The following is a 16,944-nucleotide window of genomic DNA, read 5'->3' on the forward strand; positions in this document are numbered from 1 at the left end:
ATGTTCATGTGCAAGTTTATAATCCTTTCTTCCTGCAGCTCTCAATCCTAGGTTCCATACAGTAGGCATGAATCACCCAAGATGTTTACCAGGCCTAAGAAGGACCTTGTAGAAACTACTCAAACTCCATCATGACACTTTGCTTTAAGGCATGCATAGACAATTGTCCTGGAGCCCCCTGCCCACCTATGAGGTAAAGCTGGATATCCTGATGCACGTGAAACCGGGAACTCTGCGTCCTTTAGAGGTTTTCAACCAATTAACTAGGACTGGCCAATTAACAGGTTAAGGAAGAGCGCTGGGGCAACACCACCTGACTCACATCACTATGGCTAATAATTACAGAAGGCTGCAACAGCACATAACTGAGAACACCTGTCAGATTCAGGCTAAAGCGTCACAGAAAGTCATCTGTTGAACACTGACACCCCATTTTCCATAACGAACCCCAACACTGCACTCTGCCCTACTGTGTAAGAGCTCTTTCATCCTCACTGGTCAGTAGTGACTCAATTCCAGCAACAGACACATGAAGAACAGCGGCTGCGCTGTGTCCCGAGGGGACCACAGTCCTGAGGCCTTCCTTTAGAGCTGTCCACGAGGCCAGAGCCCACCCTCACCACATTCACCTGCACACCGCTACATCAGTAACTCAAGCTGAACTTGCCTCACACCGCCAATGGGATAATTTTATTAAAGACTAGAGGGAAAAAAAACAGAAAAAGAAATACTACACTTAGTTATAACTTAAGCTCCCAGCAGCCTCTCCTTACTTGATCACTAGTTTTCATTTCTTCAAGTTTTTCCAATGTAAATTCATGGCTGGATGTTATGATAAATTGCACAAGTTAGCCAAATATGCATTAGATGATACAATTTTAAAAAAATCTATACTTTTCCCAAAGCTTCACATACATGGGCATATATTTCACACACTACATAAAACAAAGACTCATCAAGTGGGGACAACTGCACTCTAGAATTTGTGTTCAGAAAACTTCAGAGCCAGACTCCATAGTGACACACACCTTTAATCCCAGCACTCAAAAAGCAGAGGCAGGCAGATCTCTCTTTGAAGGCCAGCCTGGTCTACAAAGCGGGTTCTAGGACAGCCAGTGCTACACACAGAAAAACCCTGTCTCAAAACAAACAAACAAAAACAGGAAACTTCAGGAACATCATGAACAGAAGGTAACTGCCTCCTTTACGAACCCTAACCCCTCTGATTAAATTCATGTCTATACAAATCCCAAACCTGTAACACGGTTCTCAGTTGCTCCTAAATTGGCAAAATGTAGCAAATAATTGCTTATCATTATCATTATTATCATTATCATTAACATCATTATTATGTGCTTGCACGTATGTATGGTACCCCTAGAGGCCAGAGGAGAATCCCCTGGAACTGTAGTTACAGTTGTGAGCCACCATACGGTGCTGGGAATCCAGCATGGGTCCTCGCTGGAAAGCAGTCGGTGTTCTTAAAAGCTGAGCCATCTGGCCAGCTCCATGAAACAGCCTTTTAACCACAATGTAAGCTTTAACTATAAAATGTAACCAAACTCAGTCTGATAGAATAAAACATAGCCTGGAGAATTTACTTGCACTAATCTCAGAATGGCCTTTGCCAAGTACTAGTGAGTTCTGAGAAACAACAAAAACAAAAACACAGGAAAGACAAACCCTCCCCCAAAACTACCGTTAGAGTTCCAGAATTATAAACTTATAAATGATACTCTCCAACATAATCTGCTATTTTACGGCTTTATGGCTATTTAGTATGAGACACCCCAACAATAGCAGTCCCACATGCTACAAACTAACAACGATTGGCCCAAAACTGAGAATGGAGGCCAGGACAATTGATTATGGTACCAATTAAGGTAATACTTGAATTCCAATCTTGTTTTTAGATTTATTTTTATTATTTTATGAGTGTTTTGTCGGCATGTCTGTCTGTCTGTCTGTCTGTCTGTACACCACAAGCATGTCTGGTGCCCTAGGAGGTGTGAGTCTCCATGTGGGTGCTGGGACTTAAACCTGGGCCCTTCTCAACAACAGCAAGTGCTCTTAAAGACTGAGCCAACTCTCCAGGCCCCAAATTCAAATCTTGTAACTTAGTTACAAAAAACACTGATTTCAGATCTCTTTTTAGGAAAGTGCTTAAGCAAATGGAAGGTCTCTCCACAAAGCATTAAACCTATAAAGTGAGAGAATCCCTCCGTGTCAGAGACACTAGAGATGAAAAGAATATTTGCAGGGCTGTAAGAGAATGTGTTGCCTACACCTACCTGAAATCTTCATTTTTCTCTTTTCTAAAATTAAATTACTAGGTTAGCATATGATCTAGTACCTCAGGCTCCAGTCTTTGTCATAGCCCAAGAGAGTGGACTCAGTGAGGAGTATGTTCCCTAGGCATATCTAGGTTCCTTCCTCCTTCTAGACATGCTCTTTCCTGGCTTCCAGGCATTTTTTTTTTTTTTTTAACATTTCCTAATGCCTTTCTGACTACTCCCCTTCATCCTTTACAGGATCTATAAGGACTCCTCTATCTGAAGCCCTGTAAGACCTCACCCACTCATGGATTCAAATCTTTACACAATACACTGATTACATAGCACAGTGGTAGAACCCAGAAGGACTAGACAGAGCACCAAATATGTCTAAGATCATAAGGGCAAATAATACACAAACACATTAAAAGTTACTTAGATATACTAGAAAAAAAATCATTCAGAAAATCATGGTCCACCTTCCCTGAGTATTTAAAGGAAGTCACCAGTTGCTAGAGGGTGGTGCTCATGAGGGCCAATCTCTCCCTGAGGGGATACTAGGAGTTAATGGTTGCTGGGGAGGGAGTGATGTCATCACTGGTAAGGCCCTCATGCCCTATTAATAACCCCTCCCGAATACATGTAAGCAACCCCAGTGAAATTCACTGAGTCTCAAAAAAAAAAAAAAAAAGACATGAAAGTCGAAGAGAGATTGGCTGGGGAAGAGGATCAGGGGGATGGGAAGTCAAGAGAGGTAATGGGGAGTAAATATGATCACAGGACATGGCAGTCATGTATGAAAATGTCATAATGAAAACAATTCTTCCATAGAATTAATATATAGTAATTGAATAAAAAAATAAAAAGTTTTCCCTCAGGAAGAAAGAAAGAGAATTATGATCAGAAACCTAGCATGGTCACTCAAAGCTATAATCCAAATTCTCAGGGACTGAATGGGAGGATCATCATGGATTTGAGGCCAACCTGGGCTACAGAATGAGACTATGTCTCAAAAAATTATGGTCAAAATATGAAGGAGAGGGGATGTAAATTTAATCAATGAAGAGTAAGAAGAAAATCCATTTCATTGTGGGTTGGATATATTCTCTTGTTTGGTTAAGGATTTATAATGTCAGACACAAGTGCTAGTTGAAAATTCAGTCTATGCCAGCTGAGTGGTGCACACCTTTAGTCACAGCTCTCAGAGGCAGAAACAGCTGAATCTCTGAGTTCAAAGCCAGCCTGGTCTACACAGACTGAGTTCTCAGCCAGCAAAGGCTGTATAGTGAGAGACCCTGTCTCAAAAAACCAAAGCAATAAATACGTAAAATCCAATTTTGACTAATATATAAGGAAATTAATCATTTACAGAATTAAAATCATAGAAATGTTGACTGTGGATTCTCAGCTTTAAGAATTATGAATGGCTACAGAAATGGCTCAGTGGTTAAGAGCACTTGCTGCTCTTCCAGAGGCCCCAAGTTTAGTTCCTAACTCTCACAGCTCACAACTGCCCCTAACTCCAGCGCCAAGGAACCTGCCATTCTGTTCTGGCCTCTGAGAACCAGCACACACAGGGCAGTCACACAGACACATGCAATAAATAAAAAATTGGTAACAGCGAATCTTAAGAAGAAAGAATTTATGAGTCTATTGGTACACCAGTTTAACCCCAGCAATAAGAAGACAGAGACAGACAGAGTTCTGTGAGTTCAAGACTAGCCTGACCTACAGAACAAGTTCCAGGATAGCCAGGGCTGCACAGTGAGATCCTGTCTCACCACCATTTAGACAAAGCACAAATTCGGGTCATAGGTTCCTGGCTCCGGTAATATGGAAGGTCCCTGTGAGCAGGCAACCTGTAAGAACCAGCAGTCAGCCATACATCACCGACTTAAAGAATGGGACAGTCTACCAAAAGAGACAAACTGGCTGGGTTGGCAGTGCAGCTGATAGAGTGTTGCCTAGGATGCATGAAACCATGGGTTCAACAATATAAATGAGGCATGGTTGCACGTGCCTGAAATCCCAGCAGCACTCCGGGAGGGAAGGCTGGAATACCAATCACAAGTTCAAGGTAATTCTCAGCCTTTGAAAACAGCTTGGGATACACGAGACCCCGACTTTAAAAAAAAAAAAAAAAAAAAAAGTTGAAAAAAAAAGCAAATAAAAAAAAAAAAAAAAGACGACTAACAGGCAAACAACATGTAAACAACAAACTCAGAAGAAAAAAAAAAAAAAAAACTAGTGTAAGGAACTATGCTCTCCCTACCTTATCAGAGTCTATCCCTGAGGGTTAAAGAGGAAACCTAATCAACTACAGATACAATTTTTAAGTTTAATGGTTCTTATCCGTGAGCACCGAGGATCGAGGAAATCACTGTTGTTCAACCAAAGACGACTGTACACTAATAGATCTGTGGCCAGCGTGAAGAAGTTTGACTAACAAAATGTATTTTAACATACATATCAGAAAAGGCCGGGTTTGGTGACCGTGCCTTTAATCCGAGTGCTCCTAGGAGGCAGTGACAGGCAGGAGTTCCAGGCCAGCCACAGCTACATCATGTGACCCTGTATTATTAAAAAAAAAAAAAAGCCGGGCGGTGGTGGCGCACGCCTTTAATCCCAGCACTCGGGAGGCAGAGGCAGGCGGATCTCTGTGAGTTCGAGGCCAGCCTGGGCTACCAAGTGAGTTCCAGGAAAGGCGCAAAGCTACACAGAGAAACCCTGTCTCGGAAAACCAAAAAAAAAAAAAGTAAAATATGGCAATTACTAATAAGAATGGGCAATGTTATTGTATGTAAGAGTAGGAGAAAGTTTTCTCTAACAGAATTATTACTTTTCTACAATAACATTTATAGAATAAAGACTGAAAGTTAACTGAAGGTCATCATTTTCTTTATAACTCTGTTTTATGGTACATGCACAAAAACCATGTATTCCATTATAATCAGAAATTTAAAAATAAAATGATAATCTCAGTAGGGAAGCCGAATGCTTGCTGCTCTCCCGGAGCACTCACTGGGGTTCCCAGCATATATATTGGGCTGCCCACAACTGAATCTGGAAACTCTGACCTTCTCAGGTATCGATAAAATAAGCTTTAAAAAAAAAAAGTCCTCAGTGGGTTCAGTACCAAGCCAGGCTGCATTCGGGTGGACTCAGAGTTTTAGAGGGATCACCAGGTTTCCGCTTTGCCTCTCTACCTTAAAGGTAGCCACACCAGAGAAAAGGTGTGACTATCCAAAAAGCAACCTTTAAGAAGAAACAGAAAGGATTGCCTTTAATCCCAATACTCAGAGGCACAGGCAGGCAAATCCGTGAGTTGGGAGGCCAGCCAGGGCTACAAAGTGAGACCCTGCTTTAAAAAAAAAAAAAAAAGAAAGAAAGAAAAAAAGAAAGCGATGATGTCACATACCTAGGAATAATCTAGCTTACCTAAGAAAATGACAAAAGACAGGTAAAAGCCCCTTAGAGGACTAGGCTCCATTTCCCCCAAAGCCACTGTTCAGCTGTGTTAGTGACATAAGCAAAAGGGCGGTCTTTAGAAAGGGAAAAGAACATCTGCTTCAAAATAGATGGAGAAATCATTTCTGACAGAGTCTTCTGTCAGATAACATGACTTCTGCCAAATCACATCTTCAGCCTCCTCTAGCCAAAAAAAAAAATAAAATGAAACACAAAAGCCACTAAAACCCTCAAACTGATCCTTGTCAATTCTAAATTCCTTTGGTTTCTGACTGATACAAACCTGGGCTCCCCATAGTCAACAAAGGGATTCTTCTGCTAGCCCCATTTACAGATGATAAAGCTGAGTAATAGACCAAGAGTTCAAGAGAAATCGAGTTCAAGAAATCAAAATGTGACACAGAACATTTACCTTATTCAAACTTCAAGCAAAGGTCTAAAAGACATGGAGGATTCTGGGCAGATTGCTTATTCTACAAGACAACACTCACCAAAAACATAATTCCCTAAATTCTCTTAGTCACTTAGCTTAGAAATTTCCAGGGATGGCATCAGGTCATGCCAGCCTACTATTTACACTCCACTGGCTACTCAGAATGAAATGAAGGAGCACTCTGGTTTAGCTGGAGGAGTGCCCGGAGCTTCACGGTGCACAGAAACAGGTCCCAGCAACTTTCTCTAGACACAAGGCTAACTCCTATTTCTGCCCTAAATCACAACTTTAACCACTTAAAAAGACATGTAGAAAAGAATTTGTTTTTATTTAGAGGCCATTTTTGTCTATGTTCCCACAGACATTAGGCAATCCCAGCTCTTATTTCATATTCATGAGCAATTTAAAAATCATCTGAGACCAAAAGAGACCATCTAAAATTATTGAGACTGCTTAGATTTATTGCAAAGTCCATGTTAATAAAAGTCATGGTGAAATACATACAGCTGTATTTACCCAAGTGAACTTAATACATAATGATATTTTGAACATGTACGCACTACAGAAACTGTCTTCCTTTGTAAACTTAGCACAATGTCATGCTAATACATCATATACCTGACTTCTACCACTATTTAGAAATCAAAGCACTGAGCACATGTCTACACCAGCTGTGATAAAAGGCCATTGAGTTGGCTTCACAATGCATCACATCAACCCCCCAAACAAAGATTAAAAACAACAAAAAGCATTTCCAAGAGACTGGAGAGATGGCTCAGTGGTTAAGACCACTTGATGTTCTCGCAGAGGACTGGGGTTCAGTTCTGAGCACCCAAATCCCAAATCAGGGGAGGGGGTTGCAGCTCACACTGCCAGTTCCTGAGAATTAGACATCCTCTTCTGGCCTCCATGGGCACTTTCTGTATGTGGTACATACACATACACCCAGGCAGACACACACACACACACACACACACACACACACACACACACACATAAAATAAAATAAATCTCTTTTGTTTTTGGAGACAGGGCTTCTCTGGGTCACAGCTCCAGCTGTCCTAGAACTTGCTTTGTAGACCAGGCTGGCCTTGATCTCACAGAGATCCGCCTGCCTCTGCCTCCCAGGTGCCAGATTAAAGGCGTGTGCCACCACCGCCCAGCAAACTAAATCTCAATATGCACAAGATGTCAACAGCTTTGGGATAGGGAAGGAAGAAAAGACAACCAGCACAAACCTCATCCACCACCACATGCTCATTCCTAGGGCCTCACCAATCCAAGGATCAAAGATTAATGCCAAACAGGAGTTTGGTTAAACTTTTTTTTAAAGGAGTACATGCTATACTACATTTGAACTTTTTGAAACAAGGCTACTTCAACGAAGAAATGGGGCTCTAAGATGAACTTTAAGATGTGAGTCCGTGGGCATTTCCCCTTTTGGCAGTGAAGATTGGCCAAGTTGAAGTGATTCTGCACCAAGTCGTTCTGCCCCAACTTCCATCTAGGTCTTTGCTAGCCTGACCCCTATGGCCTCACTGGTTCTGATAACAAGTCAAGTTCCAGCCTGTTTTTTTCCTCAGGAATGCCAATCTCTTCCAGCATTTGAAAATACATTTTTCTGTACAACCTAATCCAAAAACTGAATCTAATGTAAAATTCACTACATCCAAAAGCTGGAACAATGTGGTATAAAGGATGACGACGCACACTCCTGAGGTGATGGTATTCTAGGTTACCAAGTGTAACATAATAAGACTCCTGACCCAATTTCCACACAATTTGTTGGTCCAACCCATAACTACTTTACAATGCAGTTGGTAATTACATCACTGTGCTGTGTGGTCATTACATCACCAGCTGGGAGAGGTATAAACCCACTAGGCACTGTGCTCTTTTTCGGCTTGCTTTTCCTGAGTGGTTAAAGAACTCAGACCACCTACTCACTGGCAGATCCTCCTCTTCCAAGGTTTCCCCAGCGTTCCTGTTATCTTATGCTAATAGACCCGGCTCTGAGCTAGCTAACTTAAGTGAGGGAACTAAGGGCCTAAAATCACAAAAATTGGCTCTCTGCTTCTAGTCAAGTCCAACTCCCAGAGACTCACTCCCTACTTTTCCAACTTTGCAGGTCTCTGAAGAACCTTGGAAGAGTCTCAGTCAGTCTCTCTGTCTCTCAAATACACACGCGCACGCACACACCACGAACTGGGTATGGCAACTATGCCCCTCTTGGCTGCCGGCTGACTTACTTAAGGAAGTATCTCTGGCCAGTGGCTGTGAAGGTCATCTCCCACCCGGGGGGCAGTGGCAGCTCGTCGGTCACGTCATAGGATTGCTGACGGAGATGCGCGTGCTGCTGTGCAGGGCCTCCAGCGGCGCCCGCCCCAGTGCCTAACTGCAGGGATGCAGGCGACGAGTGCGAGCGGACGTGCTGCGCGCCGCCCGCCAGTCGAGGCCCGGGGTGGCCGCCCGATGAGTCGGTGCTGGACTGCCGCGAGTGCGATCCAGAATCGGGCTCCTTGAAGAAGGACTCTGGCAGGATCTTTTTCCGCCAAGAGCTGGGCTTGGGGTTCATGACAGAGTTGAAGAGGGCTTCGAGGTCCGTGTCGAGGTCCTGCGTGACGTGGATGACTTGCTGCCCTGGCGGCGGGAGCGAAGGGGGCACCGAAGACGGATTCATCTTTCTGCAACGGAAAAGGAAGATCAGTTCAAACTTTTAGCTCAAGTCAGAGGAGGGGTCCCGGGGAAAGACAGAGAGAGCGCAGAGACAGTTAGATACGGGTCGAGGGACCAGCGGTGGGGGAGGGGGCGCCCCTGGCCTCCGAGATTATGCAACTTTCCCGCAGCCAAGAAGCTCCCCTGAGCAGGCAGCAGCGGGAGGAGATGGGGGTGCCTGCATCAGGCCCTGTCGCAGCCTCCCCTGAGCAACACACCCACTGCCGACCCCAAGCGCCCGGACCGCCGACGCCGAAGAGCCGGGCGCCCGGGAGGGTGCGGGGCGCGGCGGGTGCTACCTGGGCACGCGGGGAAGCCGAGCCTGAGTGCCTCCCGAACTAGCGAACTGGAACTCGGCCCCGGCTGGCAGATCCTGAGCGGATTCCCAGCAGCCGAAGGTTTGGCCTCTTACATCCCCGGAGCCGGCCCCGGGCGCTCGCACTGCGCGAGGAGGCAACAGCGAAGACGCAGACGAGCGCGGCAGCCAAGGCTCCCGGACTGTCCCATAAACAAAGTTTGCTGCAAACTCCCACCCCTAGGAAAGAGGCGGGCCGAAAGTGGAGCTGTTGAATTATGCATGACCTCCTGGCTGGAGCCAGCCTGCCCCATGCCCCTCCTCTTCCTCCTCCTCCCATCCCGGCCCGGCTGGCGCGGGTGGGCTGGGCACTTCGGGGCTGGAGAGAGACCGTGCCCCCGCCCCGCCGCGCCGACCTCTCCCGCCGAGCGCTCTATCTGCATTCCTTTGAGTTTACCACTGACTTGGGGCGGGATCAAAGAGAAAATGGCTCAAGCCTGTTAAATCAAGGGGTTATGGACAAAATCCAAGCCTGAGAATAACGGAGGGCACGCTGTTGAGGGGCCAGGGCCCAGAAAGGGTCGGCCCAGGGCGCTGTGCCCTCGCCTTGAGGGGAGCGCCCCCGCACCCGGAACGCGGCACGGGGCGCGGATCTGCCTGAGGTCCGGCCGGGGCGCACCCTGGCGCAGGGAGACACCCGCGAGGCCAGACTTTCCACGGAAGGCTGCTTAGCGCTTGTGACCATATTTGGTCTGGTGAGGAGGCAACTTGGCGGTTTGGCTTTCAATTGTCTGCAAGAGCGCAGACGGTGTCCAAAAAGTGCCGCTGTTGATGAAGATGCGGCTTCGCCAAAGAGTCGGTTGTAAACGACCAACCTTCAAGCCTTTCATCAACCGTTCGTTTCCTCTACGGGGTGAATCAGGACACTAGGGGTTGAAAAAGGGCCGAGACAAAGCTGAGTTCTAAAAGGGCCAAGCAATCGCGCCCCCTTCCCTCCTCCCGCGGCGTCTAAGAGGGTAGTGGGAGGATTGGAATGTCCCTGAGTCCCTCCAGGGAGCCTGGAACTGGGATGGAACCCGGGCAGGTGGCTAGGATAGAGAGGGTGTGCCAGTGACCCGGAAAAAGCCACCCACCCTCCCACCGACTGGACTTGGGCCAGAGGTGGAGACCCCTGCCTGCCTTTGGGGAAAGGAGGTCAGGCCTGGTAAGACAGCTGCCGGGAAGAGGGAGGCGGCCTTGCCCTTCCCACTGCCAGCTGCTCAACTCTATTCCTTCTCTCCTGCGGCCTCTCTCCAAGAAAGGGTAGCCGCGTTCTTAAGTCAAATTCCAGGAAGCCCCTACCCGACCCACAGATTCGAATAGACGTTTATTAGATAAGCCAAATGAGGCAATACTTGTAAAGCACTTTGCTTAGCCTGGGCTGGGTACAAGTTTGTCTACAGAATTGTATTAAATTCAGGTATTGTGACTCACCTTGTTAAAGAGCTAAATAAAGTCAAAATTCAATCCACAGTTGACGGGCAGTGTTATAGAAAAAAGAAGAGGCCTGTTATCTAACAAAAAGTTGAAGGGACAAAGGCAAGGCCACTCCATAATTTTTACTTTAAGAGATGGAAGAACGCCGGGCAGTGGTGGCTCATGCCTTTAATCCCAGCACTCGGGAGGCAGAGCCAGGCGGATCTCTGTGAGTTCGAGGCCAGCCTGGTCTACTGAGCGAGATCCAGGAAAGGCGCAAAGCTACACAGAGAAACCCTGTCTCGAAAAAACCAAAAAAAAAAGAGAGAGAGAGAGAGAGAGATGGAAGAGTGGACAGCACTCTGGACCAGCTAGTTAAAGCCCTTGAGGGCAATCCTGACCACCTGAGTTCGAAGTCCACACTCCCATGATGGAAGAAGAGAACCAACTTCCAAAAGCTGTCCTCTGGCTTCCACATGAGCCCCTACCTAACACAATAAAATTTTTTTTTTTAAATTTTGAGCCCATGCATTGAATAACTGTATCCTATCCCAAAGTGAACTACATGTCCAGTTCCCTGTGCTTGAACTGTGACTCCAGGTCCCTCACAGACTGGGCAAAAACAGGGTAGCCTTATATCAAGGTCTCGCGAACTTTTCCACTCATGGCCCGTTTCTACCTGAAAAAAAAAAAAAATGTTTACCTGGCCCCTAACTATACAGGTGTATAAAATACATACAAATCAAACACTTTCTGATAATCATAAATTGATTTTAAAACAATTCCTGGGTATATATAGAATTTTGCCATTCATTAAAGACAATGAACTATGCTTTGGGTTGTGTCTATATAGCTCACTGACAGAAGGGTTGCCTAGGATCATTCCCTAGTAATAATAAATAAGATGAATACGCTTGTTTCTATATAAAGAACTAACCTGTTTAATACTGCAGGACATAGGGCATCTTCAATATTTTTCACTTTTTTATTTTATAATTGCTAGTCCTGAGTCTGGTGTAGTACAAAATGGCAGATGTATGTTTAGGGCCTTCTCAGAAACTGTTGGGAGTTCTGTCCTAGTTCCAAACGAAAATTTTGTTTAATGATTTCTTCTTCTTACAAAACTCAAGTCAGCAACTCAAACAGTCATTTTTAACACCAAACATTCTAACACAGTATAACCCAAAGGTACGCTAATATGATACATACTGAGGAATGATGGTAGAAAAACACTGTCTGTGTTTTCCATAATTAAATCACTGTGTTGCTGTAAAAGCAGAACACTGTGTACCCAGTAAGAACACTGCAATGCAAATCTGAGCAATAGTATTTCAAGCAGTGTTCCTTGGTGTGCTATGGTGTGCCAGCGTGTACGGAACCAAGTGCACATGCTGTGTGTTCAAAACCAAGACTATTGCAAAGTCACGAGATGCCACACAGGCAAGTACAGCCAGAAACACAACTCAGATCCATGATGTTTGATTTTGAATTAATTTTTGGCCCAGTGTGTGTGTGTGTCCCAAAAACTTTGTTTTTGTTTTGTTCGTTTTTTGGTTTTGGTTTTTTCGAGAGAGGGCTTCTCTGTGTACCCCTGGCTGTCCTGGAACTCACTCTGTAAACCAGGCTGGCCTTGAACTCAGTGATCTGCCTGTTTCTGACTCCCAAGTGCTGCCATGAAAGGCGTTCACTATGTTGGCCACCGCCTGACATCAGAAATCTTTTACAGTTGCCAAATTTTCATGACCCCTGCTCCACAATAAATTACACAACCCATATGAGATCACAACCTGGAGTTTAAGAAGCACCCGGATAGCCTCCCGAGGTAAGCAGGGTTGGCTGCCTCTGGGCATCTGAAACTGTTGTTCTCCACCACGTAGCAAGTCCTCTCTCCACCCATAGGACTGAGAGGAAGAAGGAAAGCCTCTGCGGCTCCCTCCATCAGAAGCAGAATCTTTGCAAAAGGGAAGGGATTAACTGTCGAGCTGGAGGAAGTGTGCCTGGGATGGGAAGGTTACTAACTCAGAAGCTGCAGGGCTGATGGGAGGATGTTGGAGGCCAGTCCCATTCCAGGAAGGTTCTTTTCTTTTTTTAATTTATTTTTTTTTTTTAATGTGCTTTGGTGTTTTGCTATGGGTGTTAGGTCCTTTGGAACTGGAGTTACAGACAGTTGTGAGCTGCCATGTGAGTACTGGGAACTGAACTTCTGGAAGAGAACTTGGTGCCCTTAACCACTAAGCCATCTTTCCAGCTCCTCCATGAAGGTTCTTATCTCAGAAAGGGGCGAATCCAGTTTACGATTGGTTAAGCAAGGATGCAACCTTTATTCCTTGCCAAGCCTCAAGAAACAGACAGCAGCGAACACAGTCCTAAGTGTCTGAAATGGTTGCTAACTCCAAAGTGTCCCATTCATAAGCAGATAGATTATCATCTTAAGGCAGGCACAGTGGCATGCATTGTAGTCCAAATGCTGGGACAGCTAAGGCAGGAGAACCTATCACTTTGAGGCTGGTTGTTCCAGGCCAGCTTGGCTAGCATAAGGAGACCTTGACTTAATAAACAAACAAACAAACAAACAAACAAACGTAATAGTAGATGATTCAATAAGATTTGTTGTTATCCAAACCCTTCCAACAATAATGGCTTAAATGACAACTATCAGGTCACTCCTATAAAGGGCAGCATGGCGTTGTTGATGTGCTGGCTGGTTTCTTGATTTTTTTTTTTTTTTTTAAAACTTGACACAATCTAGAGTTATTTTGGAAGAGGGAACCTCAACTGAGAAAATGCCCTCACCAGATTGGCCTGAGGGCAAGACTGTGATGCATTTTCTTGATGGATGCTTGATATGGAAGGGTGCATCTCACTGCAGACAGTGCCACTCCTAGACCGGTGATCCTGATTGCTAAGACACCAACGGAGCATAGCATGAGGAGCAAGCCAAGAAGCAGCACCCCTCCAGGGCCTCTTCATCAATTCCTGCCTCCAGGTTCCCGCCTTGAGTTTCCACCCTGTCTTCCTTGGATAATGAACTACAAGTTGTAAGATGAAATAAATCCTTTCTTCCCCAAGTTGACTTTGGTCATGGTGTTTTATCACAGCAGTAGAAACCCTAAGACAGTCTATTTCTTTTGGCTGGGCACAGGGGTGCACACCTTTAATCCCAGCACTTAGGAGGCAGAGACAGGCGGATCTTTGTGAACTCAAGGCCAGCTTGGTCTACATTGTGAGTTTCAGGACAGACAGGGCTACATGGTAAGACCTTGTCTAAAAGAAAAAAAGGTATAATTACTTCAGTTACCCAACTCACCTCAGACACACACTCTAGTCCTTTGATTCCTCCTTTGTAGTTTCAGGAAAATAATAGTACCTGCTTCACAAAACTCCACCTTTAGAGCCAGGCATGGCACAAGAGCAAGCCAGCCCAAATCCATGCATAGTTGAAAGAAGGGCTCATGAAGTCTTATCCCTAGCTGAGGAGCTATTGACAGTTGATGCCGCAGTGGGAGGAAGAGACAGTTTTCTTCATGGATGTGGTACCTACAGAGTTTTAGTGGATAGTCCCACACCCATGTCCGTACAGGCTGCACAAAGTGGAGTCAGTGGGTCTAAAACAAGAGCAGGTGAAGTTGGGAGGGAAAGGAAAGGAATTGGAGACGAGGGAATGGGGGAGATTTGATCAAAACACATCATAGGCAAGTGTGAAACTCTCAAATAGCAAAGCATAAGCAAAGCTTGAAGTTGTGTCTCGGTAGAGTACTTTCTCCACCTCAGCACCCACTACCTCATAAAGCCCAGTTTAGCAGGACAGACCTGCAGTTGGAGGAGTAGGGAGGTGGAGGCGGGGAAAGTCAGAAGTTAAAGGTCATCTTCAGCTGTGTCATGAGTTGTCCGGGCTTCAGGAAACTGTCTAAAAATAGAAGAGATCCCGCAGGAACAGTGACTCACTCCTCTAATCCCAATGCTTGGGAGGCTGAGGCAGTGGATTGGCAAAACTTCTAGACTAGTCTGGGTTACGGAATGAGACAGTCTCGAACAACAATAAAAGCAACATTTTAAATTAAAGCAATTAACACATTTTGTGTCTTGACCCAAAGAACACAAGCAGGGGAGATACCATGAACACGAAGGTGGTTTTCCCAGAAGGAAGCCTAGCCATTGCAGTCTGGATATTCTGACCCCCACGATTTCCCCCAAATGTGAGAAACTCAACTGCTTCATTTGTGGTAGTGGGGTACTGTGTTCTCGCTTTCCGCTTAATAAAAAAAGAGAAGAAAAAAAAAAAGAATTAGAAGCTTTGAAGTACTTGGCTCCACCTTCCTTCAAAGGACAAGTCATTTAACCTCCCTAACTCACACAAAAGTTGTGACCACCTGTTGAAGCCAGTGGGCCACCCTCCTTTAGTCCTCCCTTTGAGTAGTCTTGTCCACTTAAATATGGCAGGGCCATAGATTTCTCTTAACAAAGAGACCATAGAGTAAAGCTACATCAGTGCCTCCCAACCAAAACCTTCCCCTAGGCAGGTGGATGCTTTTGCACCTTCAACAGATTTGAGCCTCAAGAGAAGTCCAACCACCCTGTTAGGAAAACCATTTGGCAGAGGAGCCCACTAGTGCAAGTTTCTAGTCCCAGTTAATCAGAGGCTGAAGGAGGAGGATTGCAAAATCAAGGCCTTCCTAGGCTACAGAGCAAGGTCAATGTGAGCCTAGGAAACTTGCCAAGACTTTATCTAAAAATAATAGTCGGGGCTGGAGAGATAGTTCAGCAGTTGAGAGTACTTGCTGCTCTTGCAGAGGCAGGACCTTGGTTCAGTTCCCAGCACTTTCGTGGCAGTTCACAACCATCTATAACTCTAATTTCAGGAATCTGACACCCTCTTCTGGCCTCCATGGACGTGGGGCATGCATGCAGTACATATGCATACATACTTACAGGCAATCACTCACACACACAAAATAAAAATAAATATCATTTGAGAGAGAGTGAGAGAAGAGGCTGGATGGAATGAGAGAGAAGTTCAGCTTTAAAACTGACCCCAGGCTCCTGCCACCTCACTAGGTGAGTGCAGACCGATTAGTAAGCACCAGTAAAGCCAACAGAGCCAGGGCTAGACCAGAGTGCAGAACTGTATGCAAATAAAATGGGTTCTTCTGCCTTGAAATTTAGAGTTAGTATGCAGAATGCATATTCTAGACTAAGAAAATGAAAATTGTTTGTTTGGTTTTGGTGCTAGAGACTGGGCATAGGAGCAAACTAGCCCTTGGGCAAAGTGGCAAGAAAAATTAACACAAACCTTGAATAATGGCTGTGATTTAAATCTCATAAAGGCCAATGCAAGAGCCAGTACATAGAAAAAAAAATCTCATTTTATAGATAAGAAAATCAGCCCAATTGGTTTTAAAGTATTTTGTCCCAACACATACAATGAAAACATGAAATTAAACAAGCAAATCCAAAACTGCATGGGTCAGCCCTGAACAGTATGCTCTTTCCCCTCCCACATCATTCCCCTCAGCATCCTGTGCGAGCTGGGCATGGCTGCTTCCTAATGCCCTATGAAATCACTGTGATGTCTTCTGCCCAACTTCTGGAGAAACTCCACAGTTTTTATAGGATAATCAGCTGAGAGCACACTCCTGCTGGTATGTACATCTTGCGCTCTACTTTCCACCAGAAGTCTGTCACCAAACCCTCCCCCAACACACTGCCTAAGGAAGCTGTTCCTGGGTCACCCCACCCCCAGTCCCTGTTTGTTCACATCCAATCAGAAGTAAATGCTATTGATCCTTTCTTCTGGCTTGCTCAAATCTGTCCTTCCATTCACACTTCCACAACAAGACCTTATCTCAACACATTCCCAGCAGCCTCCTAACTGGTTTCTCTGGCCTCCTGTTTTCATGATGTCATTCCCTGGCTCTGAAGCTTTTTGACAACTGCCTGAAGGAAGGAATAAAGGTCAAAGCTATTACTCTAGCACTCTAGGTCTCTCAACAAATTGCCATCTTCATAGATTTTTGACCTTGCTCTTCACAGATTCCAATTAGCCTTTGTCTATTCCAACAAGGCTCTGACCCATGAGTATTTCCTCTACTGCTCCTTTGTATGTGTAGGGGGTCAGAGAGGTGGAAGTATTTTGCCTGAATGTATGTCTGTGCACTGTATGCATGCCTGGTGCTCAAGGAGGTCAGGAGTCAGATTCCCTGGAACTGGAGTTAGAGATAGTGTAAGTTGCCATGTGGGTGCTAGGAATAGAAGCAGGGTCCTCTGGAAAGAGCTGGGAAACGAAGCAGGGTCCTCTGAAAAGAGCT

General features: G+C 45.3%; 1 protein-coding gene and 1 non-coding gene across 2 annotated transcripts in view; one reads left to right on the forward strand and one right to left on the reverse strand.

Moving 5' to 3' along the window:
- The window catches only part of LOC131912804 (WW domain-containing transcription regulator protein 1-like), a 77,395-nt gene extending 67,466 nt beyond the window's left edge, over positions 1-9,929 (reverse strand). Inside the window, exons 1-3 of the mRNA XM_059265070.1 lie at positions 9,717-9,929; positions 9,189-9,424; positions 8,424-8,858 (exon numbers count right to left, since the gene is read on the reverse strand). Of these exons, the coding sequence (XP_059121053.1) occupies positions 8,424-8,858; positions 9,189-9,424; positions 9,717-9,929 (884 nt within the window). The remainder of the gene's footprint in view (positions 1-8,423; positions 8,859-9,188; positions 9,425-9,716) is intronic.
- Positions 9,930-14,734: 4,805 nt separating this feature from the next.
- Positions 14,735-14,894, forward strand: LOC131913974 (U1 spliceosomal RNA). Its single transcript, XR_009380040.1, has one exon. It is a non-coding gene; the product is annotated as a U1 spliceosomal RNA (small nuclear RNA).
- The last annotated feature ends 2,050 nt before the right edge of the window (positions 14,895-16,944 follow it).

Source organism: Peromyscus eremicus, chromosome 6 (assembly GCF_949786415.1).
Source record: "Peromyscus eremicus chromosome 6, PerEre_H2_v1, whole genome shotgun sequence".
Lineage (NCBI taxonomy): Eukaryota > Metazoa > Chordata > Mammalia > Rodentia > Cricetidae > Peromyscus > Peromyscus eremicus.